At 37.0% G+C, this 19,353-nt stretch overlaps 1 protein-coding gene and 1 long non-coding RNA gene across 3 annotated transcripts; both read left to right on the top strand.

The window, feature by feature from the left end:
* Positions 1–10,090: 10,090 nt before the first annotated feature.
* LOC109072945 lies at positions 10,091–11,612 on the top strand. 2 transcript variants are annotated; one of them, XR_006161980.1, is made up of 4 exons: positions 10,091–10,372; positions 10,733–10,803; positions 10,943–11,099; positions 11,395–11,612. It is a non-coding gene; the product is annotated as an uncharacterized LOC109072945 (long non-coding RNA). The 2 variants fall into 2 exon arrangements; XR_006161981.1 differs by lacking the exon at positions 11,395–11,612 and having other exon boundaries at positions 10,943–11,311.
* Positions 11,613–12,221: 609 nt separating this feature from the next.
* trim35-28 (tripartite motif containing 35-28) lies at positions 12,222–18,336 on the top strand. The gene is made up of 6 exons (XM_042772580.1): positions 12,222–13,085; positions 13,168–13,263; positions 13,366–13,596; positions 13,708–13,730; positions 16,033–16,151; positions 16,239–18,336. Exons 1-6 carry the CDS (start codon positions 12,657–12,659, stop codon positions 16,772–16,774), a joined length of 1,434 nt encoding a protein of 477 aa, XP_042628514.1. The 5' UTR covers positions 12,222–12,656; the 3' UTR covers positions 16,775–18,336.
* Positions 18,337–19,353: the final 1,017 nt, after the last annotated feature.

Here is a 19,353-nt window from a genome sequence, read left to right on the forward strand (position 1 = left end):
GTTTCAGTAAATACAATAAATAATTTGTGAAAATACATTGTTTGTTGTGAAGTTATTCCCCCTGCATTAATCCTACAGAAGACATAAGAAGACCTGTATAATTGCATATATATCCACAACAGTCCTGCAGGAACTTTGAATATTATATTTTAAAACCCTGCAGGGATATAATTCCTGCAGGTATTCCTTCATAAAATTCCTGCAGGTATTCCTTCATAAAAATCCTGCAGGTATTCCTTCAGGAAAATGAGCTGAAAATCCTGTAGGAAATCCTGTAGGAAATCTGCATAATATTCCTGCAGGATTCCTGTAGGTTATTTTTGTAAGGGCGGGCTCGCGCTGTCAAAAGAGCTGACGCAAATCGTTCATTTTCAAACTTCAACAGCTGAAAAACACCCTCTTTTACCTCTTGGTTTGTTCTAATGGGTGGATTGTGTGCAATCGCTGTAATATTTTATTTTTAAAAGGTCTTAAACAAGAATAAATTCGTTTGTTGTGAGCCCGCTGTGAGACCACTCGCTGAACGGAGCGGTGAAATTCTCTCTCGTCTTTCTCTCTGTTCTGTGACCAGATATACATTTTTAATAAGCCCTGACCCCTGTAATACTCAAATATGTTGGTTTAGCTTGTCAGAGTGAAATAAATTCATGTATTTATATGTATTTTTAACCGATTTAAAAGTGAAACTAAGGCAGACTCCTCCCTCAGTCCCGGGAATTGCTCCTGTAGAGGCGCAATTTTTCTCAGATAATGGGAGTCTATGGGAGATTTCTGATTTATAAAAATTAATAATAAATAAACTGTAAGTCTGATCAGTCTAAAAAGATATAGCATAAAACTACACCACGGGGCCCAGGTCTCTGCCGAGTTTGGGGCTTGTGGCTTTAAAGCCCTAGGAGGAGTAGCGTTTGGAATTTTAAGATCAGAAGAATAATAATAATAATAAATAATAATAATAAGAAGTTTAAATAGCATAACAGTATGTTGGCTTGTGCCAAGCCAACATAATAATAATAAGAAGTTTAAATAGCATAACAGTATGTTGGCTTGTGCCAAGCCAACATAACTAGAATGTAAAGTTAGTGAACTAACTTTGATGTTGGCCACTGTACTTGTGTGTCCAACCTTCTTGAGCTGCCTTGGTGAAAAAAAAAAAAAAAACTTCCAACAGTATTTTTCAATGGACCCTTGCTGTTTTCTGTTCCAATAAAAAGCCTTGGTTATGACAACAGTTTCAACAGCTTTGGCTAGCTGTATGCGAAATAAGTCATGCCTTTTCCCCCTGTTTGCTATTTCCCAGTCCTCTAACTGAAGTGTTGTATGCAACAACACAGAAGGTAAAAGAAACAATGTGGTTTAAGTCAAAGTGAAAATTGATATGAAAATAGATAAGTAATATAGTTTATTTTCTTCACTTTATGTGTGATAACTTGATAAATATGTTGTCAATACTATTAAAATAAGAAAAAAAAACGTAATGGTACTTAGGGGATTACAGTTTTTGCATAAATACTATATTGGGCTTTATTAAAGTTTATGAAAATAGAATGCATGTATATGCATTTTATACTTATGCACATAAATGGAACAATTTTAAAATCTGTGAACATATATTGAAGTATTTTCTATCATGTGGCGCCATCGTGTGGACAACATTAGCATTGTGGCCTTCATTTCTGAACAACATCATTATGAAAGTGGCCAATATTTTATGAATGATTACAAATATTTAATGAATTAGTTCACTGATAATATACCCACATTAAAATCAAATTTACTGATTCTGTATCTTATTTCATGCTTTAAGAGTTTATTTTTCAACTTACATTTTTAAGCAGTGATGAATGATAACTATGTGAGTTGCTAAATTGTATTTTGCAATAATAATACATAAACTATATAATGATGACAAAATAACAACAGTTATTGTTTTCATAATATTTACTATTGACAATACAAAATATAGACATACAAAAAAAAAGCTGCCAAGACGAATGATTAGTCAGTTCTTGCAGCGAAAAGCCAGAATCAGCGTCATCTGTAACTCGAGAGATCGATGCAATGTCTTTTTCTGGCCTAAGACAAAAAAAATATCTCACAAGCACTCATTTTAATCTCTATAATATATTCTTCTAATTGTTTTGTACTGATTCGCTGGAGTGTTTTAATGTAAAAGGCTGTAGTTTCAGTATGTAGACCTTTTTCCCCATGCCAGTGTTGAAGTCTCGAGCCGTCAGAGAGTCTGCTGCAAATCATTCAATTTCACAATATACCAGCTCACAAAAATCTGAATTTAGACGTTGGTGTGTTCTCATGGGTGGATTGTGTGCAATCGCTGTAATATTTTATTTTTAAAAGGTCTTAAACAGGAATAAAGTCGTTTGTTGTGAGATCGTTGTGAAGCCGCGCGGTCTCGCGTTGTCAAAATAGATGACGCAAATCCTTCATTTTCCACACTTCAACAGCTGAAAAACACCCACTTTTAGCTCTTGGTTTGTTCTAATGGGTTGATTGTGTGCAATCGCTGTAATATTTTATTTTAAAAGGTCTTAAACAAGAATAAATTCGTTTCTTGCGAGCTCGTTGTGTCACTGCACGAGAACGAGAAGCCGCGCCGTCTCGCGCTGTCAAAGCGGCTGACGCAAATCCTTCATTTTCCACACTTCAGCAGCTGAAAAACACCAACTTTTAGCTCTTGGTTTCTTCTAATGGGTGGATTGTGTGCAATCGCTGTAATATTTTATTTTTAAAAGGTCTTAAACAGGAATAAAGTCGTTTGTTGTGAGGTCGTAGTGAAGCCCCGCGGTCTCGCGTTGTCAAAATAGATGACGCAAATCCTTCATTTTCCACACTTCAACAGCTGAAAAACACCCACTTTTAGCTCTTGGTTTCTTCTAATGGGTTGATTGTGTGCAATCGCTGTGATATTTTATTTTTAAAAGGTCTTAAACAAGAATAAATTCGTTTCTTGCGAGCTCGTTGTGTCACTGCACGAGAAGCCGCGCCGTCTCGCGCGCTGTCAAAAGAGCTGACGCAAATCCTTCATTTTCCACACTTCAACAGCTGAAAAACACCCACTTTTAGCTCTTGGTTTGTTCTAATGGGTGGATTGTGTGCAATCGCTGTAATATTTTTATTTTTAAAAGGTCTTAAACAAGGAATAAATTCGTTTGTTGTGAGCTCGCTGTGCGACTGCACGAGAAGCCGCGCCGTCTCGCGCTGTCAAATTACAACAGCAACAGTCAGTAAAGTTCCACACTTCAACAGCTGAAAAACACCCACTTTTAGCTCTTGGTTTGTTCTAATGGGTGGATTGTGTGCAATCGCTGTAATATTTTATTTTTTAAAAGGTGTTAAACAAGAATAAATTCGTATCTTGCGAGCTCGTTGTGTCACTGCACGAGAAGCCGCGCCGTCTCGCGCTGTCAAAAGAGCTGACGCAAATCGTTCATTTTCAAACTTCAACCATTCAAAAACACCCTCTTTTAGCTCTTGGTTTGTTCTAATGGGTGGATTGTGTGCAATCGCTGTAATATTTTATTTTTAAAAGGTCTTAAACAAGAATAAATTCGTATGTTGTGAGCCCGTTGTAAGACCACTCGCTGAACGGAGCGGTGAATTCTCTCTCGTCTTTCTCTCTCTTCTGTGGCCAGATATACATTTTTAATAAGCCCTGACCCCTGTAATATTCAAATATGTTGGTTTAGCTTGTCAGAGTGAAATAAATTCATGTATTTATATGTATTTTTAACCGATTCAGAAGTGAAACTAAGGCAGACTCCTCCCTCAGTCCCGGGAATTAATCCTATACAATCGCAATTTTTCTCAGATAATGGGAGTCTATGGGAGATTTCTGACTTATAAAAATTAATAATAAAAAAATGTAAGTCTGATCAGTCTGAAAAGATATAGCAACAAACTACACCCCGGGGCCCAGGTCTCTGCCGAGTTTGGGGCTTGTGGCTTTAAAGCCCTAGGAGGAGTAGCGTTTAGTAAATTTAGTCTCATAAAAATAATAATAATAAGAAGTTTAAATAGCATAACAGTATGTTGGCTTGTGCCAAGCCAACATAATAATAATAAGATTAGATAGTAGATCAGTAAGTTGGCTTTTTCAAGCCAACTTAATAACTACTCAAGCCATCATTACTAATATCATGAGTCTGCAGAAGATACCATTCAGCTCTCACGTTATTAAAGCAGCAAATACTGAAATACCAAATACTGAAATTGTCAGCTGTCTAAAGATTTAAAGAGATAGTTTACCCAAAAATGGAAATTCTTCCATAGTATGAAAAAAAAAATACTATAAAAGTGTCAATGGCTAAAGTCAATTGTAAAAATAAAGCATGCATTGATAAATTATTCACAATAAGATCAATAACATGAATTAAAAAAAAAGATACTCTCATTTCATGCCGACTTGGAAGAACAAGCAAAACAGTCATTCATTTAAATCCTACTATATGCTAATAAAGCTTCTTTCATTCATCTGCCCTTTGTTTTTGTAGTTTCTGACACCAACCTTTGATAAGCCACTCGCAGTTCCCATTCACAGAGTAGTTTCCCGGTCCATCTGTGACATATCCTGGGACACCCCGCAAAATCTGTCTTTGGCCCTTACAGTTTCCTGCCCACGTAGCAGGTATCAGAAACATCAAGACAGGCAGCAGGACAGTCGGGATGTGAGAAGTCATCCTGTCCTCCACCCCCAAAGGGCAAAGTGAGAAAAAGATGGAGAATCTACTGGAGGGGGGTTGGACTTGCTCACAGTATGGAGACCTATAGTGAAAAAAGAAGAAAAAAAAAACATAAAAATTGTGGAATTATTATTGTGGAACACAAACAATGCATATACATTCACCCTATAAAACATCAAAAACATGCATTCTGACATGCATTCAGCACAGTTTAATGTTTTATAAGTTAATGCTCTCATTTGACAAATATCTAGGTAAAATAACAGAATGTTTAGATTTTTTCAATAATGATTTTTCTAAACATTTAGATATATTTATATTAACGTGAATGAATCTATTGTCATCTACAGGTTTCATCTTAGTACTCTGTCGTAATATTGAGAGTTTTAGATGGCGAGAACTCGTTATTAATAAAAACTAAGTGTTTACCTGGAAATCTGTAAAATGTGCTGCAGAAAGTTCACAGAATAATAACAGTAGACATACACAAATGCTTTGTAAAAAAGTTTTTGATGACAAAGTAAATGGAACCTCATTCTAAAAAGTCTACTGTACCATACTTCATACATTAATTTATAAAACCTCTAAAGTATCAACATGATCAAAAGTTTGCTGTAAAACTTGTTGTACACAACCTTCTACATGCTTTTCATTAATAATGTTTATTTATACAATTCTCAATCATCACTGTATTGCATCTCATTATATGTTTTGAGCCCCAGAATTAAAACAACAGAGTTTTGATCATAAAACTAAATGAAGCCTTTAAATATAATCTTACTTAGACATATAATTGGGTGATACAGAGTGACAAATTATATTTGTATGCATTTTAAGCAAGTAGTCTGCTATAATGTTATTAAAAATCTCTCTGATTTACATAAGATCCCAGAATTTAATCAGATTTTTGGCCATATAAATAACATCATCTACACCAAACTGCATATTTTTACTCGGTTTGAGCCTCTGAATAAAACCGATGTGTTTCTCCATAATCTCACTATATCATGCAATATGAGCCAGAAAAGCCTGGTGTATCAAATATGATACAAAACATGAAAAACATATCTAAACATTTACTTATTTTTATTATTATTTTTTTTTTTTTACAGATTTTGTCTCAAGGTTAAAAAAAACTTCAATTTTTAAAAGGATTTTGTCTAAAGATTTAATAAACTTCAATTTTTTAAAGGATTTTGAGTTAGGATTATGTTAGGCTTTACAAGGTTTGACAGAGTAAGATTGTTTTTATACATAATTTGCATTATCTATCGTTAATGTTGTTGTTTTATGTTTATATTTTGTCTTGTCACTGACACGGGGTACAAACTGTAATTTCGTTGCCCTGTACAATGACAAAGCTTTCTTATTTAACCTTATCTTGTCAAAAAGACATCTGATGCAAAAGGCATGGTTACAAAAACCTTTTGAAAACTGCAATACACCCAACGCTGCTAAAAAGTAGCACAAATCCTGTGAAGAAAAACAACACTTTCAACTCTTGAACTATTTGACTAACACACACACACACACACAACATAGGAGCTAAACGGGACATTAGTCTTTTTAAACTAGTAACGTTATGTCCAGAGGTTAGCTGACACAAGCATCACTGTAACAGCAATGCTGAGCTAACGGTTTACTTTACTGTTAGCTGTTCTGTCATCATATTTAACCGACCGTGGTCCCTTGTTAAACTACACAATTACAATAATTCATATAGCAGTGTGCATCTGTCCATTGTCAGTTCAGCATTTACTGACTCGTATCAATCAAAGAGAGATTTAAAACTGACAACTGAGCCCTGGCTTTAGCTGAACAGGCTAACCGACTAGCCATGTCTATCCCGCTAGCTGTCGGAAAAAGCAAACCGTCTCCACTCATTTACTCACCAATTCCAGAGTCTTGGTCTCCATGTTTCTAAAGCATAACGTTAGAGGTTTTCGTAACTTACATCCTGTAACAGGTAGAATAATAAAAAAGACGCGTTGAGCGACGCCCCAGTATCGCTGCGGCTATCGTTGTGCTGCTGCGGCTGCTGAGCCCAGCGGCGGTTTAAAGCTCGGGACCACCGCGGACGATGATGTATGAGTGCGCTGCTGGAATCAAAGGCCTCGAGCTCCGCTCACAGGATGCCTTTATTTACAAAACATCTCCAGATGTTATCAAGAATAACGCGCGCGTCCTCTCTGTTTCAGCGTCTGGCTAAATCCAAGCAATGACTGTTACAACATGAGCCTCGTGCGTGAGTTTGTTCCCTGATATCCAGGACGCGTCTTGAATCGTGCAGGGCATTTGTGTTTGTGTGTGTGTGCGCGCGTGCGTGCTTCCAGATGGTTGTGAACAACACAAAGCCTAATAACCGTGAGCGTGCCGAGCGGCCTCTCTGCTGGTCTTTTTCATTCTCACTGGTGTTCAAACTTTTTTTTCTGAGGACTGATGATGATCTACTGGCGAAAACCATTAATGTGTCAAAATAATAGTTACACTAGCAAGGTGGTATAGACATTAATGCGATCCTATTATGCTCTTTTACAAAGTCTTGATTTTGTTTTGGGGTGTACTAGAACAGGCTCTCATACTAGGTTGTTACAAAAAAACACATTATTTTTCTCAAATTTTACATTATTACAACACCTCTCGCCCAGTCTGGCATGAAGGGCTCGAATAGTTCCTGTATCAAATGAAGGTCTTCTGAAATATGAAATGTGCTGTGATTGGTAAGCTGGGCCAGTCTGTGCTGTGATTGGCTCCATTTGGCGCCTGGTCGGGAAATGTCATGCCCCTTAGCATAGCCGCCTGCCAGCTTCAGTTTAAATATTGCATCAAAATCAAATCAGTCTGAGCGCGATTTAAACCCATATGATTGTAATCACTCTAAGCTTGTCTGCCTTGGGAACGCTAGCGTGTCTCTGACATAGTGATAACACTCGTTCGTTGCCTTCTTTGGTGCAGCTCAACCAGGTCTCGTCCCATTCGTCGATCTTTGTGATATCACAAATCCCTGAAAATATGCGCTGGCTGCAGTCCAAATGAGTCGTTCATTGTGGTTTTTGAAAAGTGATTTCTGTTAAATAAAATATCTCCTTTTGAAGTGGACTTTGAGCTTTGAAACTTTGCAGATCTTTATTCATGCTCAAACAGCAACATTACAGACTAACTAAAGCTGAAAAAGTGAAAAAGCAAAATAGGACGCCTTCAAAAAAGTCAACCTCCCTCTGAGGGTCAGCGGTGGAGATACGGCAAACCAGGGGGCTGTTTCATAAAACAAGTTTACCGAATAAACCAGGCTTATTTCTGTTAGTTTGACTTATTTTCACTTGATTTTGTTTCATAAAGCAAAATTACCATAGCTCAAGCTCAGTCACTGTGGCAACTTATGCTGGGAAACTAACCTACTGTCAGGCTAAGCTGAGCTCCTTTAACACGAACCAATAGGAACCCATTGATATTACCATTTTGGTTATTTTTTTTTTATATATATGAAAACATTTGAACATAGTTGCTACTTGCCCATTCAGTTGACCAGCAGTTTCTAGTCATGCAGCTTTTCTCTCGGTTTTATGACAGCTGTACCATTTATGGTCATTAGTAGAACATTATTACCATCTAAAATTGCTCTTTAAAGCATTTAAAACACCAAATTAAAAGTTAAAACCACTGAATTAAAAATGAAAATAAATAACAGAAATCAGACTACATTTTAACTGACAAGAGGAACACACATTAACTAATTTGAGATAGGCTTAGTAGGGCTTAGCAGCTTACATTTGATTTACAGTCACTGCTATGATAAAAATTTACTTATATGTAGGATTAAAATTCTACATGTGTCACATTTAATGTCCAACAACAAATAACTAAAAATAATACATAATTAATCTAAAACTATTTAGCCATCATCATATTGCGCTCCATCTGTTTAGGGCGCATGAGCGCAGCAGAAACAAAAATAACAACTTTATTCAACAATTCCTTTGTCAACGTCTCCTCTGTGTCTCTCCATATCACCGTATGTTGTGTATGCTCTTCTGTATGCGCTTCAGCACATCCTTGTGGTGCGGATGATACAGAAGAGCATACACAGCATACTGTGTTATGAAGAAACAGAGAGGAGACTGTTGACAAATGAATTGTTGAATAAACTCATTATTTTTGTTTTCTTCGCTAACAAAAAGTGTTCCCGTCACTTCATATAACCTAGATAACTGCACGTCCGATGGCAGATGGAGTATTCTGATGACGACTTTATTTGTTATTTACATGACAGTCTCAAGCCTCCAGGTTTTCATCCAAAATATCTTAAATTGTGTTCCAAAGACGAACGGAGCTTTTACGGGTTTGGAACGACATGGGGGTAAGTGATTAATAACAAAATCTTCATTTTGGGGTGGAGTATCCCTTTAAAGTAAACTGTCGTTTATGAAACTGCTTTAGTCCCAATTGATTTTTTAAGTTATTTCAAGTCAGGTTTTAGACTTTAATCCCCGCTTTTCTTAGCGTCTTTTATGAAACAGCCCCCAGGGGGTTGTTTTAAATGTTGTTTAAAATTTAAAACTACATTTTAAAACAACAAAATTTAAAGGTTGTTTAAAATGTTTTCATATATATAAAAAAGTCATTACATTTTGGGCACAATACATTAAATATAGATGGTTATAGCCTATTTCTTATTTTGATCATTTAAGTTGCATTTTCTGTATACTTTTATTTCTGGACTAATAATAAAATGACAAATAGTTGTAGTCTATGTGAGAGAGTCAGTGGTAATATCAATGCGTTCCTACTGGTCAGTGTTAGAGGAGCTCAGCTTAGCCTGCTCCTGACCAGGTTAGTTTCCAGCATAAATTGCCACAGTGACTGAGCTTGAGCTATGGTAATTTTGCTTTATGAACCAAATCAAGTGAAAATAAGTCAGACTAACTGAAATAAGCCTGGCTTATTTGGTAAACTTGTTTTATGAAACAGCCCCCAGGTCTGGACCAGAGCCATATAGAGAGAGATTTGCGACAACTCATGGAACACTTTTTTTTACAGCAATGGCGGCCTGTGGAGCCTCTCAATAGTTCCCAGATTTAAGGGGGATGTTATCGGATAACTAACAGTCAGATTATGCTAGGATTGGAGCTGAATAAAGTTAGTAACCAACACCCTATTAATTGTAAAATCTGTTCTCTTAATTCAGTTTCATCCATCGTGTTTGGAATTAGAGAAAAGGAGTCTAAACATATTTTTTTGCAGGGTGGGGAAAGTTAGCTAACGTTACATATTAGTTCAATATAACGTTTGACCGCGTGTGACAGTGGTGAGTGGAAGTGGTAAAAATGAGTTTATAAAGTTTGTTCCTAAACACACTAAATAAATAAATAACTTAATAATAAAATGCACCCTATTGATATAAATTTAGAGTGAACTGAGTTTGCAAAAACATGGATGGAGTGTTTTTAGGCATTGTGATTCACTGACTATTACCTGTCTATATTATATAACCTGTCTATATTATATAATACTACTGTATTATTTACTTAAACTTGTTAGTGTATAAAAGTAACATACTGTGGGTGCTGGTAGGTGGAGGATTAGTGGTGCCACAGGACTGTTCTTTGATGGAGCATCAGTGATGATGCAGGTCAGGAGTGCTGAGGGGACCATGGTGAGAATGAAAACAAAAGGTATGTTTCAAATAAGCCAGCAATACACCAGGCTCAAATTTGTTACATTCCATCCTTCTGTGCAGGGTTCTGATCACTGGCAAGGGAATCTGCAATTCCTGTAGGGTCTTGTGTAACCAATTGGACCGGCTGCAAAGCGAATTTTTAATGCCTCCTTAATTGTTTCATTGCTCCATTTCATACCTTTTGTGGTTCGTCTTCCTAATGCCATAATTTGGTATTTTGACAAAAAATTATTTAAAATGTTGTCCCTAATTTTAATTGTTTTTTTTTAGAGCTGCATTTTCATTCTTTATTTTTCTTAGTGCTGCCTCTGCATTTTTTTGATATTTTCTCTTGTCTCTTTAATTTTTTTAATAGACCCAGGTAACTGGCTGATGGTTCACTGGAATGCTGACTGGCTGCTGACTGACTTGCTGCTGACTGACTGGGTAGTGTCACCTGTCCTCGTCTCTCCTCTCTAGCCTCTAGAAATATTACTTCAACTAGTACAAGTTTATACTTATTATATATGTATCACCTGTAATACTATATAGCTGTGATCAGCAGCGATTTGCTGTATGTTTACAGGTCTAGGGGTGCATCGTGGAGCAGGGGCCCTCCTCTTTTTGACCACAGGACGATGCACAAAGATTGTGGGAATAGCATCTGGTCTCAGCCTACTCTTGAATTTTTTTGGTCATGACAAATTGGTTTGCCTCAAAATGTGCCTGCAGAGTGACTTGAGGTTAGTTTCCACACACAACTTTTTTTTTTGTCTACCCACATACGGTACATATCACATGGTGGTTAAATGCACAGTTATAGGTAACACTGATGACTCCCTGCAATGTCTCACCATGAGTCTCAGCTCCCTGGGTTTTGCTTGTTCCTTATTTCTAGTAAATAATGTTCCATGTAAAAAGTGCAAATAAATTTAAGTACAATTACCTCACAAATTTTTTAGTTTTTGTAATTTTTATTTATATTTAGATTGCTCCTGCTGACTTGAGCCAACCATTTTTTTCTCCTCTCCATGTCAGCGGGGAAGCCATACATCCGCACACCTTTCTCTGACCGAGTGGAGCATCCCCATGCACCACAGCAAACCATGGTGGAGACTATGCAAGGACAACATGAAAGAAAGGACACATACAAAATGCTTGGCATGCTATTAAATTTATTAGAAATGTATTCATGAATTGCTGTAAATAGTTAATAGCATTTATTTGAATAAAATACAAAGTAATCTCATAATATATAATTACAATTTAAAATAACTGTTTTCTATTTTAAAATGTAATTTACTCTTATTAAGCTGAATTTTCAGCATCATTACTTTTGAATGGCAGTGTATATGTTTATATATGAGTATGCTTAAATTGTTTTAAACCAATATATTGTGTATATGAATAAGTATTGTAAGAATTATGCATTAGATATATAATATCTATAATACATAATTATATTACTATATGTAATTGTAAGAATTGTAAACAATAAGCTTCATTTTACATTTACTTAACATGTTAATTACTGCTGCTAATAGTTAATTGTCCCATGGCTCTGGTGCGGTGCGAGCTGAAAGTCACCTGTCACCAGCCTGTCTCTGAACTATCTGAAAGTCATCAATATGACATTAGTTAACATGAGATCAGTGAAAAAAAAAGAACAATATGTAACATAAAAAGGCAACAGCAACCCGTGTTTATACAACTTAACGTTAGCCTGAAAGTTAAGTTTTTAAAATAACGGTAATTGAACACTAATCCTCAAAAATTACCTGATTTGATATTTTAAAAACAACATCGCTGTAACTACATACTCATGCTACATACATATGTCGGTGTGTTGTATAAATATATAAAATAAATGAATTTATTGACTCCTTATTACCAGAAATCTCAGTTCTGTCACTCTACTCTATCAGTTTGAATGGCCGCCAACGCACTTCCTGGAACTGTCTGAAGTTTACATGAATCACGTGACAACCAAACATTTCGAACTTCCGTAGTCGCAACTCTCTCTTTATGGCTCTGGTCTGGACGAAAATGTAGACAAACTTGTTTGACTGTTTGCACTTTTATTTTATTTTCTGGTGTCTCTCCCGCCCTCCCTCTTTCACATACGCGGAAGTTGCCAGGAATAAAACGAAAACAGGTAGATCTTCTCGTCCTTAACAAACGCTTCCTTCTTTCTTTTTAAACAAGAAGTTTAACTTTTTAAACGCAGGAGGACCGATGTTTTAAACGTTTTTTAAACCCTGCTGAGAAAATATAGTTTAGTGAAAGTACAAGCTAACGACATGGCAGACTACAGTGACGAGGACATCACAGACAAGCCATCTCTTCTAGAAAAAGACTTGACTTGTCCTGTGTGCAAAGACATTTTTAGGGAACCCGTGTTGCTCTCGTGTAGCCACAGTTTCTGTCAGGAATGCCTGGAGGGCAGCTGGAAGAACCAGTCGAAACAGCAGTGCCCGATGTGCAGAAAATGCTGCGACGGGGAGACACCGATCCCTAACCGCGCATTAAATGACACCTGCGTATCCTTTAAAAAGGAGAGGAACCTGAGAGGACAAGGTACTGGTGTAGATGAGGTCATCTGTGGTTTCCACCAGCGTCCCTTCCAGATCTTCTGCATTAAAGACGAGGAACCCGTGTGCGTCGAGTGCGCGACTCTTCATCCGGGACACGAACTGGTGCCCATAGAGCAAGGAGTGCCTTTCTGCAAGGTGAGCTCATTGCTATAAAAAAATCAACCCACTTCATGTTACAGCTTTCATGGTAATACTTCTAACGTGCAATGTTTTGTAGGAGGAGCTTAACATGAAAATCAAAATACTGGAAAGTAAGCAGGATTCCTTTAAAAGGATGAAAAAAAGATATAAAGACACGGTCTCCTTTATTGAGGTAAGCAGTCTCCAAAAACGTTTTGGAGGCCAAACACATAAATCCAGCGAAATCTGAATAATTTTTAATTAATGCTTATTCCACTTCTCCATTTTGTTACAGAGCCAGACTAAGAATGCAGAGAATCAAATCAAAGAGGAGTTTGAAAGACTCCATCAGGTCCTGCGTGATGAGGAGACATCGAGAATAAATGCTTTGTATAGAGAAGAAAATGAGAAGAAGCAAATGATGAATGAGAAGATTGAAAACATCAGTCGCGATATCACAGCTCTTGCTAAATTGATTCAGTCAGTAAAGAGGGAAATGGGAGACGAGGATTTGACTTTTCTTCAGGTATATATATATATATACTGGCAGGGTTTCTCACTTTAACATAGCTGATAACGTAATCAGACATGTCCCACATTCAGCTCTTATAAATCAACTTTTCTTCTTCTTCCACAGAATTTCCAGAGCCTAAAAAGACGGTATGTGCCTTTTTATTTTATCAAGCGTTTCTCAGGTCTGCTTTGCTATAAATTTCTTGCTTAATACCACTATAGATAAGTCATATTTACTCACACTGATGCATTTTATTTTGTTGTTCTTTACATTGATTGTTTTTAAAGTTCACATGAAATGAAAATTCACCCTTTCTAGTTTCTAAATTCATGTTATAGATCTTAAACGGATAGTTCATCCAAAAATGAACTTGTGGGGAAGTCGTGGCCTAATGGTTAGAGAGTTTGACTCCTAACCCTAAGGTTGTGGGTTCGAGTCTCGGGTCGGCAATACCACGACTGAGGTGCCCTTGAGCAAGGCACCGAACCCCCAACTGCTCCCCGGGCGCCGCAGCATAAATGGCTGGCCACTGCTCCGGGTGTGTGTTCACGGTGTGTGTGTGTTCACTGCTGTGTGTGTGCACTTTGGATGGGTTAAATGCAGAGCACGAATTCTGAGTATGGGTCACCATACTTGGCTTTATGTCATGTCACTTTTTTTTTTCTTTTTCACTTTTCACTTTCAAAATGAAAATGACTGAAAATGTCTGGCTTATGCTTGTCCATATTATGGTAGCACATAGCGACCAGATTCAAACTTGATCACAGAATTATCCCTGGTTACTTAAGTACTCTTGAAATATAGAGTACAATATGGTTTGGTGAAAAAAAAAAAAATGTAATTTATAATTTATCAAAATCCTGACCCTGGCTGTTGGTCTGTTGTGCGTGACTGCACATTCATGACATTCGCTCAAGGAAAGCACACAAGCGCACCATTTTGAGAAATCGGGTTTAATAATAAAGTGACACAAAACACAATGCCTAGATAAACCCAAACAAGTATCCATGTACATTTGTTCACAAAGAAGTCACTTTCACAGCAAGAAAGCAATTTTGTGTTGGTCAACATGGCAAATTTGCGTGACCAACTTGAAACAGTTGGAAAATCTGCGTAGGAAGATCTTTTGCCCTCATGCAAAAATTCCAATAGATTCGTATTGAAACTGGATTTCACCCATGAAAAATTCAGCAACCAATAGTTTTGTTGATGTTGTTTTAATCTCATAATGTTTAATTAAAATGGCATAACTGGACCTCACAGTGAAAATGGCAGACTTCTCTCTGGTGATGAATGCAGACAAGGGTCCTGTTCTTTATACGTCGCTAACTTAGTTAACTGGATTTGATTGTTGATGATTTGGAATGATCTTGGATTGTTTGGTTCTTCTAAGCTCATCCCAGAGTTGCTGTCATGGCAACAGCTCCGTAAGTTTAAACCTGCTCGGGAGCAGGCTTATTTCATGTAAACAAGATTAGATTGCAACTTTTTAAGCAGAATTGATACTTAAAATCTGTCCGCTACCACCGCTTCTTTATTACAAGAGCATCCTACTGATCCAGGGACAATAATTAAAAAAAAAAAAAAATTTTAAAATAATTTAAAGATAATATAATAATGTTGTGTAGTCATTAACACAGCCAGTTTTACTCACTGAAAAATTTATTCGTAGTGAAATAATTACTTCATAATTGTATTTGAGTCTTAGACACATGCTATACAGATAATGTAGAGTTGTGCATTAATTTAATAGGTGACAACTAGTATGGGAGTGGCTTGATGGAGCACACTAGACCCATAAAAAACTATAATTAACCCTAACACACAACAAATAATCCTCAAATATAAAAAAAAATTAAAAACAAAAAACAAAAATGACAGCCTAAACAATACATTGAAATAAAAATGTAAAGCATGTACAAATATAAGAAATCGTGAATATAATTAATTGGGAATCACGTAAATTAAAATAAAATAAAAACAGTGCACATTTCATTTATCTATTATAACATTTAATTTTGTTCACTTGGCTGTTTCCTTATAAAAGTACAGAAATTTGTCAAGTTTTTCGTCAGGTGTCTTTTTTAATTCTTTGATGTCATTAGGTTGCCGTCTTGCCACCAGCCGATCGCTGCATTGCTGATCGTGGTTTCGAGTATCGATACATAACCCCTTTTAAACCAACCCATGAACGTGCAATTATCTCAGATAACTCAATCCAGCCATACTAATCATCAACAGCAGGTGGGTTCGAAGAACCGAATTAGCCAGATCCTGATTAGCGCGATGATATCATCTTGGATGTGACATTTCATCTCAGATGTAATAAGCAACGTACGAAGAACGAGCCCTAGATCTGTCAATGGATCGGTTTTGTTGTGACTGTAATTTAACTGTGTGTAAGAGATTAAACGGAAGGTAAAGATAATCTCTTGATGTCTGTCACAGAACCCAGTGGACTGGTGAGGAACCAAAGAAGGTTCAAGGAGCTCTCATCGACATGGCCTTGCATGTAGGCGCTTTGGGTTACAAAGTCTGGGAAAAGATGCTGTCTCATGTCACATGTTGTGAGTGCACTTTTCACCTTGCCTAAAATGTGTGTGTAAGATTAACTCCGAGCTTTGTGAGTCACTGTAACATTGTTTTGTCTGCAGTGCCTGTAATCCTGGATCCCAACACAGTCTCGCCCTGGCTCTCCATATCTTCTGATTTTTCCAGTGTGCAACAGAGTCTGGAAAGACAGACTTTCCCAGACAACCCTGAGAGGTTTGATCCCTGTGTTTTTGTCCTTGGCTCAGAGGGTTTCTCCTCAGGGCGGCACCGTTGGGAGGTCCGTGTGGCTGACCACCCCAAATGGATCTTGGGAGTATGCAAGGAGTCAGTGGTTCGGAAGAGGAAGTTCACAGTAACAACGACAGCCGGAGTGTGGACCATCGGTCTGAGTAAAGGAGTCTACAGTGCACTGTCCACTCCACGGACTGAGCTGAATTTAGAGAGAAGGCCTGAAACCATCAGGGTAAAGGTCAATATGGAGAAGGGAGAGGTGTCCTTCTGGGATACAAGCAACAACAAGCACCTATGTACATATAATGATAAGTTCACTGGAAAGCTGTTCCCCATCTTTGGCCCAGGGCTCCAGAGCACACCCATCACTATCTTGCCTGCTAAAGTGACCATACACAAACAATAAGTAAATTTGCTTTGTTTCTTTAACATCAAAGCCTGGTGAGACTAAAGAGTCTAAAACCTTGCTACTTGGTTTGAACAGAATTCAAGGAACATTTCAGATTCAGTAGAAGTTAATCTCAGTCAACAGCATTTCAAACAGCACGTCAGCCATGACACTGTAATGCCATAAACCCTAAAGCCCTTAAATGAGTGTATTTTAAACAGTGTTACAGATCAAATAAAAGTTCTAAAAGAAGAATGAAATGTCAGTGCTTTTATCAAATGATGAGCTTCTTATTTCTGCTTTTAAAGCCTCAAAAAACTTAACCCGTTTCACTTCCATTTCAAGTGCTGACCCATAACAATGATCCTTAATTTTTGCTTTTTCTTTTTATGAAAACAAGGAACAAATTGAAATGATTTTTTCTGGTAATAACATCATGCCACAAATGCTGTTGTTTGTGAATAACTTGTACTGGACATGGAAAATTCCTTAAAAGGAAAATAGGAAATAAAGAAATGGATATTCAAAGGAGGTGAACAGCATATGCTGATATATTATACCAAAGCATGTCATGATTCATTTTTTTTCTTCTCCATATTATGTTGGTGTGATTTGCTATGTCAGGGTGGAGGTATTTTTTTTCCTTGTCCTCCAATGTGAATGGCTTAATTGCTGCTAAAACACTATTGATTGTTCAGTAGAGAATGTCTTTCATATCAATCAACTTAAAATGCCTCTGTTATGCCTTTTCGAATATTACCTTTCATGCAGTGCGTCATGTAACTGTATGTGAACATAAACTATCTGCAAAGTTGTGAAGCCAGCAGTGCAGATAAAAAATGTTATTGTCTATCAAAAAAAGTAATGGCTACTTGCTTCATTTAAAAACATGAGATACAGTGTGATGGGGAAAAACCGCTATAAAGTCTTGAGACATGTTTTTTAAAAGTGTGCGTTCCATTCTGTGATGGTTGAGCAAAAGATGGAAGCAAAAGATTCAGAAGTCTGTCCGACATCAGTTTCATGAGGTGCCTTCGTGCAAAATCACTGCCAGCAAAGTCATTGCCTCATACGGGAGCGAGGCAGCAAGTCAGCTGCCTAAGTTTTCGGATGCAGCCGTCTTGTGCGAGACGCGAGTGACGCTGATAGATGTCCCTCTAGAAAATGTGATAAATATGCCTTCTGTGTGTACGGCTTGGTTTCAGTTTTGAGGTAAACAACATCTCCACACTGATGTTCTCGTTTTCTGCAATATACTGAATGAACAACGTAGCAGCGCCGCGCCGCATCTAGTGGGTTCAACTGGACAGGCTAGCAAAAGCAGTGACACTAGTGGTGTACTTCGCGCGCCACTGATAAAGGCTGCCTGATGCAGACCTCAAATTCGAATGCAAAAAAAAAAAAATTTCAACGAATATTCGAAATTCGAATTGTTTAATGACAGCCCTACAGCTTTTGATATTAGCGGGTGACAGTTAAAGAACCAACATATAATTAAATAATAACAATAAAAAAATGATCTCGGTTATCAGACTGAATGTGGGTTTTTTTCTGTCTACAGCAGCATTTCAGTTTAATGTCTTCCAGTCAAAAAAGAAACACTACATTTGTTAATAACATAAAAATCTCAGATTTCACCAGTCTCATTAAGATTAGCTAAGACTGATGTCCAAATTATTGTGAAAGTGCATGTTTTGAATAAATTGTTGGAAGTGTTAAAAGTATTCCAGTATTTCAGTAAACAACATTTTCAACCACAAAACAGACACATATGTGGGATTTGAGTCAAAATTGTAGATTTAGATCAAAACTTATATGGTACTTTTCCACGATTGCTTTAATTAACAAAGTTTATCGTTAGACCCTTTTTCATTTTGCAAATAATCTGACAGATGGACAGTTGCATAAACACAGCTGCTATGTTAAAACTCTGTCTAAAGAACCAGTCTGACCAACTAGCAGTTAGCCAAGGGAAAATCAGTTTTACTTTTCTGATTCAAATGAATCCGGTCTACATTTTTTAGGTAACTGATGTGCCCAGTCTTAAAGAAAAAATTAGTATTAACTTGTAAGACTAGTATAAATATATGCAACAGACCACAGGCTGTTCATTTGTAAAAGTATGACAGTTACAGTGTTATCTATCTTGAGTTTCTCATACTTTCCTCTGCACTGAGAGAGATAACAGACAGAAGACTGCTCAGGGGTTCATTTGTCCAAGACACACACATTTATATGGTAATATAATATTGCACTTACAGTATATATATTGTTAAATAGAAAGACTTGCATAGAAAGGCCCCAGCCTCCCCATGAACTTGCTTAGGAGTAGAGGTTTAGAGAATGAATAAATTGATGGAAAGGCTTGCTTAGTCCCATATTTATATCAGTAAACGTGGTAGGAATATATCTGTGTCTGTCGAGGCTCTAGCTCTTCATTTTGAAGTTAGCAACTAAAAAAATAAAACATTTGTTAGCTGTGTCATTGGAGAAGAGGGGGGTTCAAAATGAAATGTTTTCAGTTTTGTTTAAGAGACTGGGTCTGGTTTCATCTTTACAATTCACAATTCATCTCTGTACTAACGTCATGGGAATTT

The sequence above is a fragment of the Cyprinus carpio genome, chromosome A16 (assembly GCF_018340385.1).
Source record: "Cyprinus carpio isolate SPL01 chromosome A16, ASM1834038v1, whole genome shotgun sequence".
Classification (NCBI taxonomy): Eukaryota; Metazoa; Chordata; class Actinopteri; order Cypriniformes; family Cyprinidae; genus Cyprinus; species Cyprinus carpio.